The following is a 14,769-nucleotide window of genomic DNA, read 5'->3' as shown; positions in this document are numbered from 1 at the left end:
AAATTTTGGTTCTAAGCTGCCTAGTGGCCTGAGCAAGGAGGGGAAAGGGCAGTCATGAGCTTTATGGTGTTCAGAAGATAAACCACCACCAATTCAGATGCATACAGCCTTTCAGGGTATTGAGATGGGGCATTTTTCCCAGTCCTCACACAAAAGAGACCATGGTACACAGGGCTCAGGCCAGCACCTGGATGTGTGGCTGCTCATACATTGCTCACCCCTCTTAGGCCCAGTTCAGGAGCAAGGATGGACCCGAGAGGGAAACAATAGGGGGGAACTAACATCTCTATTCTCCCGGACACATCTCTACCTGAAAGGTTGCTAGAGGCCAAGAGAGGTGTTTCTTCCAAACTGGGGATGAAGAACCTGGGAAAACACCAACTTAAATTCCCCATCCAGCACTGGAAGCCAGTGTAAAGTTGATGTTGGCCAAAATGAAGCTGTAATTAATGGGGAGGCTGTGAAGGGCATGAGAGCTACAGAGCCATCCCCAGCTGTGGGGCTTCACTTGGCTTACCCTCCAGTGACTCACTGGCTTATGAGTAATCCTCCCAGGCCTGATTTAGAGGACTTACTCACCCTTCAGAGAAAGACTCTAATGCAATAAAGCAAATGTCAGCAAGTGGGATGCGCCGTAGCACATCACCCCAGCCTGCACCCAGCTTCCCACTCCCTGGCTCTCCCAGCTTGAGGCCCCTCCGCCACTCAGCACCTGGACAGTCCTGAACAATGGGCAGGCTTCCCGGACAGGTTCCAAGGCTGAGCACAGGCTCAGAGATATGAAAACGAGGCCGGACCTCAGGCATCAGCTAGACCAAGCCTTGGAGAAGTTTGGTCCGGAGAGGCTGGAGATGAGCTCCAATGCCCTGGAGTTAGGGGTGTGTGAGGGCTGGAATCCAGGACTTCCCCCTCCCTGTCTAGTGTTCTTCAGCCCCCTTTCCTCCCATGGAAGCCCTGCGTGGACTATGCAGATGAAATACAGTCCGAGTGGCATGCTTATCTGAGGGCTTTCCAAGGAAACTGGGAAGGAAAGACATGTGGAGAGCAAGGCCTCAAGCAAAGCCTTTGAGGTGAGATGCTTAGAAAGAGCTGGGCTACCTGGGCTTGGCCGCCATCTTGGTATTCGCCAACATGGTGCCTGTGGGAGAGCGGGGGGCCTTGTTGGGCCTTGCAGAATCTAGGGGTACCAGCTCACTGGGATGGCATAAATTCCAGCCAGTTCCTGGTTCCCCCTTCTTAGGAAACAGGCCCCAAAGAGTTGGCATAGCCAGCTGTGGGAAGACGTTTAATACAGAGGAATACTCAGAAGGCAAGTCAACGCAGCCTTGGGTTTAAACCCACTCCCGAGTAAATTACCTGGAAGAATTAGTTCCAAGGGTAAAAAAGGCGGAGGCAGGCACTTAAGGTGAACCTTCATCTAGTTTGCTTCCCCATTCCTTGGCTATTTTCCCAACCTTTTCTGAGTGTCTGCCACGTGCCAGGCACTGGAAGGAGAAGGCTGACTACAAGCATGGCGCTCTGGCTTGCTGGAATCCAGGGTCTTAAGCTTTAAGAGACTTTTGGGATCATCTAGTTCCGTTTGCTCATTTTATAGATGAAGAATCTGAGGTTCAAGTCAAATTCCTTGCCTGGGCTCATGGAAGTGAGGAGCCCAGAGTGAGTGGACATGCTGATCACCTCACCGTGTGGCAGGCACCCAAGGACTTCTCTTGCAAGTGAGTTTAGGGAAGCCTCTCAAATGGAAAGCATCATATTCTGTATTATGACCGCTAGCTCGTGAGTGGATGGATGCACAGACTCACGTCTACAGCTACAATCCACCACCATCACCTTCGAGTTTCTTTGGAAATCAACCCAGTGAGGGCAGGCTCGTTGCCCCCGAAATGTATTTATTCCTCCCTTAACCCAATTCATCAACACAGAGAAGTTTTTCTTTTTACTATTTTTATTTAACACTATAAAAAAAACGACGACAATGACGACCAATTACATACTGCTTTTCTTCACATTTGTATGGATTTTAGGAAATTATTGCCTTTTCCCCTGGAGAAATAACCTAGACAAAATATAAAGTAGTACCACACTACGAAATCTACAAATCCTAGAAGTCAACATCTTGAAGACAATCTCCAGGGGTAGGGGGGAAAAAACAAGTGTCACAAGAGACGAGACAAGCACATATAAGGACGGCAAGCTGGGGGAAAAGACCGTCTCACCCAGACAGTAGGTACCCTTTTCTCCTGGCACCCACGCCACCACCTCAAACGGGTGATTTTTGGTCTATGGTCTAAGGAACTCTCTTCAAAATGACACAAGAGTTGCTTTGAGTAGAGGTGTAACAAGAAAGGTTCAAGTATGAGTAAGAGTCATGCCGAAGTCCAAAGTCAGGGAAGAACCCACAGTGAAAAGGCAACTCGGAAGTGTCAACATCTCGCTACTTCAACAAACTGCCTCTGTGGGACCCAAGAGGGAATCTCAAGAAGATATGAGGGTTCAAATCAGCATATATATGGGGTCCCTACAAACCCTATAGGGTTACTTTCCTGACTAGATGATCAGCTTATTCCCTGAAGCGACAGAGACAGACACGGAGACTGCCAAAGTTCAAAAAGTAAGGTGGAAATTGTGCTTCCTTCAGAATGAATTGGCTTCTTGACTGCCTTTTCTCCAGGTCTAGCAGCTGCTTTCTCCCATGTTGCTGCAGGTGTTTATTGCCTTACGCTTGAAATGAAAAGGCGAACTTTGAGGTGCCAGGACTGGGCAGTCCTGAGAGGGCAGGGGGGGTCTGGAAGTACAGTAGTCAGCACAAGCTGTGCTCTCATAATGGCTTGGCCTTCCTTCGGTCCCGAGAACCTACCCCGAGGTCAGTCTGAAGTTCGTTTGCAAGCCTGGGGACCCTTCGCTATCCCACTGGAGCAGCGGGACAGAGGGGGTCTTCAGTATTGCACAGGTATGAAATGTCCACCAGTTTAAAAAACAAAATCACAGTTGTTCTTGGGGCTGGGCGGGATCTCCCATCCAGTTTTAGCAGGATGTGGCTGTGGCCATGGCGTTCCTGCTGAGCTCTGAGACCGTCGAGTGGGTGGGCACTGGCGCCAGCACCGAGGTAGGGAATGTGTAGTAGGAACCCTGTACATCAGGGCTCAGTGTCTGCAAATGGGCTCTGAAGGAAGAGCTGGCTGCCTCCCCTTGGCAAGAGGGAACCTGGGGGGTAGGCGTGGAAGGCAGGATCTCCGATTCATACTGCAGGAGCTGGCCCATGAAGCCAAAGTTGGGCGAGACCACACTCCTCCTCTGCTTGATGTAATCGAAGGCATCCTTTAGGCGAAACTGCCTGGTCTTCATGAGGTAAGCCATGCAGATGGTGGGTGAACGGGAGATCCCAGCCTCACAGTGGACCAGGACCTTGCCTCCCTTTTCCCTGACACAGTCTGGAAGAAAAGACAGTGGGATTGAGTTGGGATTAGAACCCAAAGGCAATGCCAAACACAAGAATTAAACACAGAAGTGACCTAGTTCTCAAACCATCATGACTGCAATAGCTGTAGTCCTACATCAGACTTCTGCCAGTCTTTAATCCCCACTGGTGAGGACAGAGCTTCTGGGGCCCCACCAATGTCTTTCCCAATGTAGGGCCTTTCCAATCCTTAGAGCTGCTTCCCAGTGCCCTGGGATACTTGCACAGATTCTACCACTGAAGGTTCTAGACCTGGAGTAATCCCTTCCTGAGGATGGCACCCTAACATGGATGGGTTTCAAGAGGGCATTGGAAAAGCCTTGAAATTGCAAGCCAATTTTCATCAGGTATGCACATTTTTTTCTGAGAGAGTCCCAGGTTCAAAGACTGACTTAGAGAAGCAATTCCTGCCTCTCAGGGCCTGAGTGTAATGGTGATGACCTAGTCCCCCCCATCTTGGTAGACGCCTTCCGGCCTCCCAGGCACCCTGTCTGGCTATGCCAGGGCAGGATGCTTGGCTCAGCTCCCAGGGTTCCCACTACCAAACATACAATATATAGTGCAGAGCCACTAATTATAGCCCTGGTTAAGTGACGCTTACTAGATGGATATAAATGGCTTTTCACAAACTCCATCTTGCACAACAATGGGAGTCATTGCTATAAAGCTACCACCATCAGTTAGAATTCTTTAACTCAATATGACAAAAGGGAAGGTAGGGTGCCCTCCTCTTCTGTACCACTCCTGCCCCCAAAAGAGCTACAACTGTTAAAAATGGGAAGGGGTCAAAGGTTAAACAGAAATACACATGAAAGAAAAATAAAAACCACTAAAAATATAGTCTTTCCAAGTCCCTCTCTTGCTACTAAAAAAACAATTACATCACCGGAAGTTAGATGTACGTGGCACTATGTAAAGCCATGGTATGCAAAAACATTTAAGATTTTGAAGGACAAATAAAAAAATCAGCCCTCTCACCCACCTCCCTCCTCAAATTCAAGGAGTTTGCAAATGAATCTGCAAGATCTGAAAGATCAAATTTCTGAGGAGTCAAAGAGGAACCCTGGAGTTTCCCCATCTAAGAACACCCGCTGTAGCTTATTAGAGGTGCCCCCAATTCAGTCTCTGACTCAAAAGGAAAAAGACCTGCAAATTAGTTCAAAGGGGACCCCAAGTCCCTAGCATTACAGGGTCATGACTCTCATTTTCCTTTGCTCCTTTGTTGGCCTCCTTGTAGTCTAGTTTTCAATTGGCCCAATACCACATCCAAAGAAAGCAAAAGGCCTTCTGGATCCCACTCTACCCCCCGGGGCTTGTCTTCCATATGGCACTCCTGTGGCATTCCCCTTGGAAGGGGTCAGGGCATGGCTCAGCCTCAGTCTCTCCTTCCACGAGCAGGACAAGGAGACTGGGGACAAGCATCCTGTGCTCTCATAAAGTTGTGGGTGTGTATGTTTGTGTATACAAACGGACACAATACACACCCAGGATGGGGAGGGAGCCTTCTGAGAAATGGATGGGGGCGGATTTCATGACCTCACTGAGTAGCTATCAGGCCGAGAAGGGCAAGGCATTCCCAGGGGCAGGGGGAACAAGTCAAGGCTTTCCCACCCTGAACCCACCACTGAGGCTGCCTCTCTGAGACTCCAACGGAACCATCTCAGCCGAGTCGCTCAGGGGACAGGCTTAGCCTTTTGCCTCTGGTCAGTTTCTGGATGGTTTCACATGAAGCAGAAATCATGTGTGACGAGCAGAGGGGGCCATCATGTGGCTGCGGGGGGCCCTTTAATTGCTACCTACACTAAGTAATTACTGCTGTGCCCGACACCTGCCTTTTCCCCGCCAAGATCCTTCCAAGCAAGATACAGGAAAATCACATCTCAGCTGCAATCGCTATGCATGCTCAAGGGAAAGGAGGACCCTGGAACCTAGAAGTCAAGGCCACAAGGTTGGAGAGTGGGGCTTGCAAATTTGAGACAGAAAAAAAGTCAACCCAGCCTCCAAGGAGGAGGAATGGGGGAAAGAGATGTCAAAGGGGAGAACAATCAAGCTACACGGAGGAGCTGGAAACCCAAGGCCCAAGGGAACAGAGGCTACCAGGCCTACACAGCAGAGAAAATGGGTAACTGACTCACAGAATAGAGAAAGGACGCAAAAGATGCCAACTTTTCTGTGCACAAAGCATGGAGCTTGAGTCAAGTGCTATCTTTAATCCAAAATTAGCTGGAAATGCAAAACAAATTGCCCCCCAAAGCTTGTTAAAAACTGTGGAAAGCTGCCAGGGCCCTTGGGGCTTAGTGCGTAAGTAGTGCTCTCTCAATCCTTCTGTCTGCATTTAAAAATATCCCAACCTGCGTAGAAGCACAGCGAGGATGACTCTTTCTCGCCCCTGCTTCCCTTGTGTGGAGATTTCGCACGGACACGCTGTGCTTCCCGCCCAGCTAGAAACCGTAACGAGGGCGGCAGTTGAATACTGCCATAAAATTATATTAATTTATCGTGCAAATTAAAGCTCCTATTAATAGCAACTCAAATCTTCCCCTCTGCCTTTTGGGTGGCTGTCTCTTGTCTTGGCTCCAACTCTCGAAGACTGCATATAGAAGAGACTTTTCTTCTCCCTGATGGTAGCTGCCATCAGTCCATCAAAATCCAAGATTTTATGTCCCTACAAGGCGCCCAGAACAGCAGAGGGGAATGGCTGAACCTACCAATGAAGTCTATTGCTTCTTGAAAGTGGGAGCTAATGTCAGCCGTGTGGCTGTCCTCCACGGGGATCCATTTGTAGTGTAGGTGGCTCATGCAGGCCTCGGAGGTCCGCCGCGAGACATTCAGCAGGGCCGTGATGTGCAGGTTGGCGAGGAACTCGCACTTGGATGCATGGTAGGCACTTCCAAGGTAGAGGAACGGAAGGATTTCAACTGGGCCGCCCTGGAAGCAGGGGCAAAGGACAAGCAGGAAATATTGGATTAGCCTGCTCACCTGGGAGAGGAAACAAAACAACCCTGACCTATTTGTGCTACGGTGGGAGGTTCCCTTCCTGGTTTCCAGGTAGAGAGAGTTCAGAGCCAAGGCCGTTCAACCAAGAGTGTGGGTGAAGCCTCCATCCCGGCAGGCTCTCTAACCCTACATTACTGCTGGTGACTCAGTGACGGCAAAGCCTACATGGTGAAGATTTTCATTTTCTTACACATAGTGAGGAGGTAGGAAGTGCCAGAGCCTTCCTGTGCTAATGAGGATGAGAAGCAGTGGGTGGGATGGGGGGGATGGAGATATGTGTGTTGAAGTTCTAGCAGACCCGAGAGCACCAGCGCAAGCCCTTCAACTTGGAGAGCAGCCTTGGTTTCTTTCTAGATAAAATGGAAAGGGGTTCAATAGGTGAGCTCCCTCCGCCCCTTACAGTCCTGACGTTCTGTATAGTGTATTTCATCAAACCCAGGACACTGTTTTTATTTTTTTTCAATTAAATTTATTGGGGTGACATTGGTTCACAGGATCATACAGGTTTCAGGTGCACATTTCTATGTTACAAGATCCGTATATTGCACTGTGTGCTCACCACCCAAATCATCTTCTGCCCCCTTCACCACTACCACCACCAGCACCAGCACCCGCTAGGACCAGAGATGTTAAAATGCGCTCCCTGGCCCTCTAAAAAGTTGCTTCTTTGAAGTGAAAATAGTCACTATCTACCCAGAATCCTCAGACAAAGAAAAGCTGTTAGGCCATGAGCAGAGGGGCTTCCCCCACCTCTGATCATTTTCATGTGGAGCAGCAGGTTTTGGTAAGAGATGCTTATATCCTCTTTCTTTTGGGAGACCACCCACATATCAGGTTTCTAGTTAAGGAGGACTCCACTGGAACCAGAGATCACCTACCTACACACACACACACACACACACACACACACACACACACACCCGCCCCCGCGGCAAAGCTAAAAAGAACTCCTAGCTGGTCAGACCCTGGCAGTCTTAACATTTCCAGGTCTCCCATCTCCTTTCTTCCTTTTGTTGCTGTTGGCAACTGCTGGCTCAGGAGCATCCCACCCTGGTCCCTGGGTTCCACTGCCCTAGACAAGGGCTCTAGGACCCATTCTTGCACCCATCCACAGCTGGGAGGGACAAGGCTCTGTGCTGGATATTTAAGTTTAGGGGCCAGCTTCCTGGGTGCATAAATAAATACTCTCAGTGTATAAACAAACAAACAAAAGTCAGCGGTAGCTGGAACAATGGGATTCCCTGGAGATTTAGAGGGAAACAATGGGCTGGAGGGACAGTGGCTGTCTTTGGGAGCCTTTTCCACATCATCCATCCGCTTCCTGTGTTTCCATTTCCTGTGCTGGAACAAGAGCAGAATGGAAACTCTGCCAGACCCATACTCGGAAAAGGAGCACGGGACGAGGGCCAGCAGCAGGCAATGCTCACACTGCCCTGCATGGGGTATTTGCCTTTTCTTTCCTGAGAAGTCAAGTGTTTAGGCAAAGACCAGTTTGGCCACTTGGAAGAAAGTTCTAGAGCAGTGATTTTCAACTGGTGTGGCACAAGCATTTTTAAAACATGCCATACCTGTCTATTTAGTCAGGGGCACTAACCTGTCTTCCCTAGATTGTCAAATAAAAATTGACAACAGCCAACACAATAGCCGTCTGGTGTGCACGCCCTGTCTTGAACCATAACTATATAGGCCATATTGCATCATATTGGTCACATCGAATAATAAGGTTGCATCTGACTGGTTAATTCTTGGTACCAGAAATCCTTATAAAGCACCTGATTTTTTAAAAAGTCACTTTGGAGAAAAAAAAAAAAGTAGGTAATTACCATTATTATTATTATTATTATTTTGTAAAATCAAAATTATATCTATGTTTTTTGTCAGATCAGCAAAAAATATGTTTTTTCGTGTGCCACAGAATTTTATTAATTTATTTAATGCCATGAGATGAAAAAGGTTGAAAATCATTGTTACAGAAGATTTTGCAAAAGGTATTAATAGCAACAATGACTATTTTTATTAGGACTTATTGTGGCTGCCCTCTGGGCTTCACACTTTAGTTAGATGTACCTATAGTCTCACCTTAGTGCCTGGAAAACGATGACAACCAGGCTCGGAATCCTATCCAATTTCTTATGGAGCTTAGCCCAACACCCCTGAAACTTTCTTTTCTTTTCTGAATCTTGTTTAGAGTCAAGAGGAAAAGGCCAAGGGCCTACAGAAACCCCAAAGGTTAACAGGGCCTCGCCCGGCTTCTAGGAAGCAGTGCTAGGGGGTTCCCCAGAGGAACCTGGAGACACAGCAGGGCCTCCCCAGTCATCGGTGGGCCAAAGGTCTGTGGCACTTTTACAACATCCTGCAAATTCTTGTTTCTCTTTCATTTTCTGAGAAACAAAGATAAAAAAAACAACCCAAACAACAAAACAAAAATAGAAATCTAGCTAAGCCGGATGCCCGTGGCTTGTAAGCTGAGGGTTCATCCCAGAGTGTATTTTTTGATAAAGGAAAACAAACAAAATAAAAACCCTGGCACCACACCAAGCTAATAGGCTTCCTGACCAACGATCCCATCCAAGGAAAGGTCACCTGGCTTTACTTGGAATTTATCCCCAGGGCAGAGTTCTGCTCATGGCAGGCAGCTGGCAGGTTAGGCGGCATTTGAAATCTTCCTTTTTATGATTTTGGATATGTTCTTAATTGGGGGGGGGGGGGGGGATTTTTTAAAAGACCCTCCCACCAAATCAGAAGGACCCTTTTCCAGAAGATGTGTGGGAAACAGAACAGGGCCCTGAAAAGAATCAGGAAGGGGAGTTAAGAGAAGGGGGAGAAGGGGGTTCTGGGTCTAGTGCTGCCATGGACCCAGCTGCAGGATTTTGGCAAATCCATTACACCTCACCAGCCATGAAAGTTTCTCCCTCTGTAAAATTGGGAAGGTGGGTTTTGATCTCTGGTTTCTGCCAGATTTGGGTCCTTGCCTCCCTTTTCCTCACCCTCCTCCTTTCTACTTTATGCTTCCTTTATTGAGTTGTCACCAAGTCCAATTTTTGAAGGAAAAAGAAAGCCCACACATTTATAGAAACACGCAGACCTCTAGTATGACTTGATCTCCTCTGGTTCCAGAATTTATGGAATTATAAGCATCAGAAACCCTTAGATGAGCCTGCTTGCTTAGCCATCCAAACTGTAGTTTCACTACAACCCTCCTTCTACTTCCCTCCACTCCCACCTCATTCAGTTAAAATACCAGTAAGACACACCTTGACAGGTACTAACTAACTGGGCTGGTGTGCAGAAACTGCAGAACATGAACAATTACAAAGAACAACAACACAGGAAGCCTGAAAGTCAGCTCTGAAACATCTTCAGGGAAACCTAAACCAGTATTTGGAAGCTTCTCTGCACCTCCCAGGCCAACTAATAACAATACATCGTTCACTTCCTCTTTTCTCCAGAAACTGTCGAGCATCCTGTGGCTCGTTTGCTCTTGTCAGCTTGTTTGCTGGAAGGAAGCCCGTTTACTCTTGGATGGAAACTCAAGTTGGCAAGCAACAGAGGCTCTCTAAAGCTAGAGGGCTCTGCCAAAACCCTGATCCGCAAAACAAGCAACCAGGGCCGCTGAGCAGGGAGAGGAAGAAGAGTCAGGGTGCCGAGGAAGGAACGGGAGCCAGGAGCCGAGACAGCACTTCCACTCCACATACCTGGTCATGAGCTGGCCTGTAGCTGATGCTGAGCACTGGTTTCCCACACTGGCTGATGAGGGCTCTCTCGGTCTCAATCTTCTCTTGGGAGATGGGTTCTACGTCCACGCAACAATCAGGATATTCCGAGTAGAAAGTCTCATATCCTCCTACAAGAAAAAACAAGACAGACATAAGCATTGATTTCTCAGACTGTCAGAAAATGCCCACAACTAATCAATACCCCGAGTGTGGAACAGTTAAAAATATTAGGCTGCCCTAGCTGGTTTGGCTCAGTGGATAAGATGTTGGCCTACAGACCAAAGGGTCTTGGGTTCGATTCCGGTTAAGGGCACGTACCTCGGTTGCAGGCTCCTCTCTGGCCCAGGCCCTTGTTGGGGCGCGTGCAGGAGGCAACCAATCGATGTGTTTCTCTCACATCGATGCTTCTGTCTTTCCCTCTCACTTCCACTCTCCCTAAAAATCAATGGAAAAATATCCTTGGATGAGGATTAATTTAAAAAAAAAGGCTAATATAGATTTTGGTCACATAGAAAAATGAGCCAAACCAACTAATAGCTTTATAGAATATAAATGGGATCTACACACACACACACACACACACACATACACACACACTTCTAAAAAGCTATAGGTCAGAGAGGCAATGATTAACTTTTTGTGTCTATCAGAAGCAGCTTAAACTGTAAAAGGAAATATATCCGACATCTGGAAAATATTAACCAAATCCCTCCAGAAAACCAAAGCTATTTTCTCTCTTGTTTATCTAAAATGCAGGTGTGATTATGCAGAATTTCATTAATTTTCAAGAAAGAGACTCCAAAACTGGTCTGTTTCTTCCCTAGCTCATCAGCTCTAAACTGAATTATAGAGGAAACCCCCTCCATTCATAAGGGAATGGGGGCTAATATGAGGTTTAAACTCAGGGCAATAAAACAGCCCTGGCCTTTCTCACTCCTAGGGTGCTAAGAACACTGCTGACAATTCTCTCCGTAGATCCAATTTAGAGCAATCAATCTAGGTTATTACCTTCCAAACGAAACTGCAGGAATGGGGCCTTCTGAACTTAAATCTCAGCCCCCATAAATCAAAACTGTCCCCTGGATTAACACCTACCCTCCCTTTATATTTCCTTATTACCCTTCCCTCCTGAACTTTCTTTTCTCTGCATGCCCTCAAACTGCTGTACTGACAGGTATGATTCTGTAAACATTCTTAATATTACCTTTAAACTTCTCCAAATGGGTTGCTTAAGGTAAAAAAGTACCTCTAACCAAGTCACAGAAATGAGTGTATACATACAGATAAGGCTTTTCAGGCCCAGTACACTCAGTGGGGAAGAACCCAGTATAACCTGGCCTCTGGAAGTCTCAGAATGCCCGGGGCTGGTGGGTGAGCAGGCCGGCCTTGCTTGGGGAAGCACTTTGCTTCCAATCCAGAGGAACCTAAGGCAATTCCTAGAGCCTCCAAAAACCGGCTTCTGCCATCTTCTGGCCCAAAGAATTCACTTAGGGGTCAAATCATCAATTAAAACTACGCATCCTGAGGCCATGTATTTTCCAGAAGCCTCCCTTTTTTTCTGTCTTTCCCTGTTGTGAGAGCCCCACAGTGGAACACGTGGTGGCTTTTTAAAACCCCCGCGGTAGACGAATGGTTAATGGATTACATGGCAGTCTCCAGCTCCCTCCCAGAAGCCAAAGCCAATTCCTTGAATGAGTCATCTTGCCATTACTGCTTCCTCTCAGCTTGCTGGAACTGCCCTGGCCCCCTTTAGTACACCCAAATCTCCCCTGTAGTCACGTCAACAAATCGCCCGTTGGGCCGCCCCTGATGAGCTTCTGGTCCTCCACAATGACCATGTTCCTGGTCATGAAGACAGGAGGCCATGCGGGAGGGGGACGGAGGCAGGTATTCCTGGCGTAGTGTACCCCTCTCCCCAACCCTAGCCCCTGGCCCCCTTCTTTCCTGGGGGCAGAGAGAAGCCAGACTTACACTGACACAGAGCTTCCTTGGAAGAGGAAGTGAGTAAATCACTTCCTGTGCCTGTGCCTCAACATTTTGGGTTCCAGGAGACAAACTAAGTGATCAGGGATGGGAATCTGGATTAAGAGTGGCCCAGGCCCTCCCAAACTTCAGGACGAGGCTTGGGAAAGAGAAGCCTTCAGGCCACCCCATCTCTTGGCTTTAAATAGAGCACTTAAGAGCTGGCTGGCAGGAGGACCGAAAGGAGGTGCAAGGAGGTGCGGGTGTAGGCTGGGTCCTGTCTGCCAGTTGACAAAATAAGACAGGCAGACAATGAGTCTCAGTGTCACTGGGGGACAGATAAACAGGGCCCTGCCTCCTCAAGCTGGGGTCAGGAGGAGTCCTCCAGATTAGACGGTCTCTGTCTTTCACCCACTCCCATCAGAGGCGGGGAGAGACAGAACATTCCTCTCTGCTGCCTCACTTGAGAGCCTTGGCAATTCTTTTGGCTGCTTCAACTCTCTTCAGAGTGATTCTATGTTCGATCACCATCACACTGCCAGGGGAGCGGAGCCAAGTGCATGGACACTATATATAAATAAGCACCGACAAGGCCATTTGGTCACCAACTCATGACTGAATGTGGGTTTTTTTTAGGGGTTGGGGGGAGATGAAGGGATGCCAAAGGCACTATCCCCCCCGAGATCTGAGATGCCACTAGATTAAACCTGAACTCTTAGATGGACATGAGTTAGGAAAGGAAATAAAAATTTTCTTCGGCAACAACTTAAGCTTTGGTAGTGTTATAAGGATCAAACAATTTTTACTGGAATTTAAAATGGGCATAACTTTTGACCTCGAAAATCTCCAAATTTACTGATAGTGCACCTGCAGAAGCATTTGGATAAAAGTATACTCGACTACACTGTTTCAAATAATGAGGCTAGCAGCAACCTATTGGCTATCACCAAGGGACTGGTTAAAAAAGTGAACCAGACATGAATGCTCTGATACAAACTAATCTCCCAAGATCTAGTTGGGTGAAAGAGGGAGGGACAGGAAATACACAAAATCATTGTATTTTAAAAAGAAACTGGTGCAAAATTAACTTTAAAGATGAACAAGTAATGGTTGATGGTTGTCTCTGGGAGTGGAACTGGGTTCTAAGGGTGTCAGAAGACCCATTGTTCATTGCACAGCCTTTGTGCTGTTCAAAGTTTTACTTATGTATGTTACATTCATTAAAAACATTTTTAAACGTTCATTTTCTTGAGATGTAAGTCACAGAGCTGCCTACTTCCTGTGGCCACAACCCCTAAACTGTCAGCATGGCCCTCCTGGAGAGGGACAGGGGGCAGAGATGGGACCAGGAGGGGTTTCCTGGAACCTATCTTTCATGCTAATGGGGAGGTGGAAGCTTATCCTGTAGTCACTGCTAAGAACAAAAGACAAAAACCACATCAGGAAGAGAAATCAGGAGCCATGTGTGAAACCTTTGCAATCTTGGAGGGCTTCCCTCCTTCATGGAGCGGGGTGTGTGGGTGGGACTGAAGCTGGCTGGAAAAGGAAGATTATCATCTGCCTTTGCCATCTCCCTGGGAACCAACAGGGGACGGTCTGCCAGCGGTGCCAATAGAGGTGGGAGCTGTCCGGCCTCAGGAATCTCTTGGCCTGGAGGTGTGTGAAATTCCCCAAATTGCAAGGTTTTAAAGCCAGGCCCTCACTCTCAGCTCTCCGCACGTGAGTTCTGAACCACATCACGGTTACATCTCAAGGTCTAGGCATCAGGGTTGGCAGGGCTTCCACACGTTTGAGGTTACAAAGAACTCAAATACAAGGCATGAGGGAGCGGTCTTAGGAAATAAACCAGAAATCGATGCTCTGGCGTTTAGCTCATCACCCACCCACCACCGAAAATCAAAGTCCTCTCCCCAGCAGGTGCAACGGGCAGACTGGTGCCACCGCTTCTGGGGTCTCAAACCAAAGGCGACAGAATCCCCTCCACCGCCACCCTGCGGCACCCCTCCCAGGTCCTGGCTCTCCAGCCACCCCCGCTTGGCTCAGGACCCAGGAGGATCCCAGGCCGGGGAGGGAGGAGGTAAAAAACAGTGGGAAGGCTGTTAACTCCAAATTAAACTAGAGAAAGGTAAGGGAGGGGAAAGGGGAAGGCCGGAGGAAAACAATAAAAAGCAATAAAATGAAAAGGAAAGGAAGGGGAGGGGCTCGCCGGGGTCAAAAAGGCAAGAGGGGTCGGCGAAGACTCAGCCTCAAGTATGTTAATTGTCCAGGCAGGAGGATCCCGCGGCGCCACGCTCCTGGGGGGGAAGGGGGCCGCGACCTGCTGATTCCGTCGGATCCGTCTATCGGGAAAGCTCAGCGCCCGCCCCCGGGCCGCCAGCCCCCAAACTGCCAAGCAGCGGCGCCCCCAGCTGCGCAACCACCTCGCCCACCCAAGGCGGCCAAGCGGTCGGGCGCTTTCGAGGAACGCGGGTGGGGAGGGGAGCGCAGCGCGCCAACCCGGGCAGTGCCCACCCCGGCGCGCGTGGAGTCCAGTGTGCAGACTCGGCAAGTGGAGACTTCCCGCGTCCCAGGGCCGCGGAAGCCCCCTGCGCCAGGAGGGGGACCCCGGAGCCGCCGGAGGGGGAGAGGGGAGGAGGG

At 48.7% G+C, this 14,769-nt stretch overlaps 1 protein-coding gene across 1 annotated transcript in view; it reads right to left on the bottom strand.

Annotated features, from left to right (window-relative positions):
- Nucleotides 1-1,926: 1,926 nt before the first annotated feature.
- The window catches only part of DUSP5 (dual specificity phosphatase 5), a 13,370-nt gene continuing 527 nt past the window's right edge, over nucleotides 1,927-14,769 (bottom strand). Inside the window, exons 2-4 of the mRNA XM_006088118.3 lie at nucleotides 10,150-10,298; nucleotides 6,166-6,385; nucleotides 1,927-3,431 (exon numbers count right to left, since the gene is read on the bottom strand). Coding sequence (XP_006088180.1) covers nucleotides 3,025-3,431; nucleotides 6,166-6,385; nucleotides 10,150-10,298 — 776 coding nt within the window. The 3' untranslated portion in view covers nucleotides 1,927-3,024. The remainder of the gene's footprint in view (nucleotides 3,432-6,165; nucleotides 6,386-10,149; nucleotides 10,299-14,769) is intronic.

This window comes from Myotis lucifugus, unplaced genomic scaffold (genome assembly GCF_000147115.1).
Source record: "Myotis lucifugus unplaced genomic scaffold, Myoluc2.0 scaffold_44, whole genome shotgun sequence".
Classification (NCBI taxonomy): domain Eukaryota; kingdom Metazoa; phylum Chordata; class Mammalia; order Chiroptera; family Vespertilionidae; genus Myotis; species Myotis lucifugus.
This window is presented reverse-complemented; position numbering and strand designations above follow the sequence as displayed.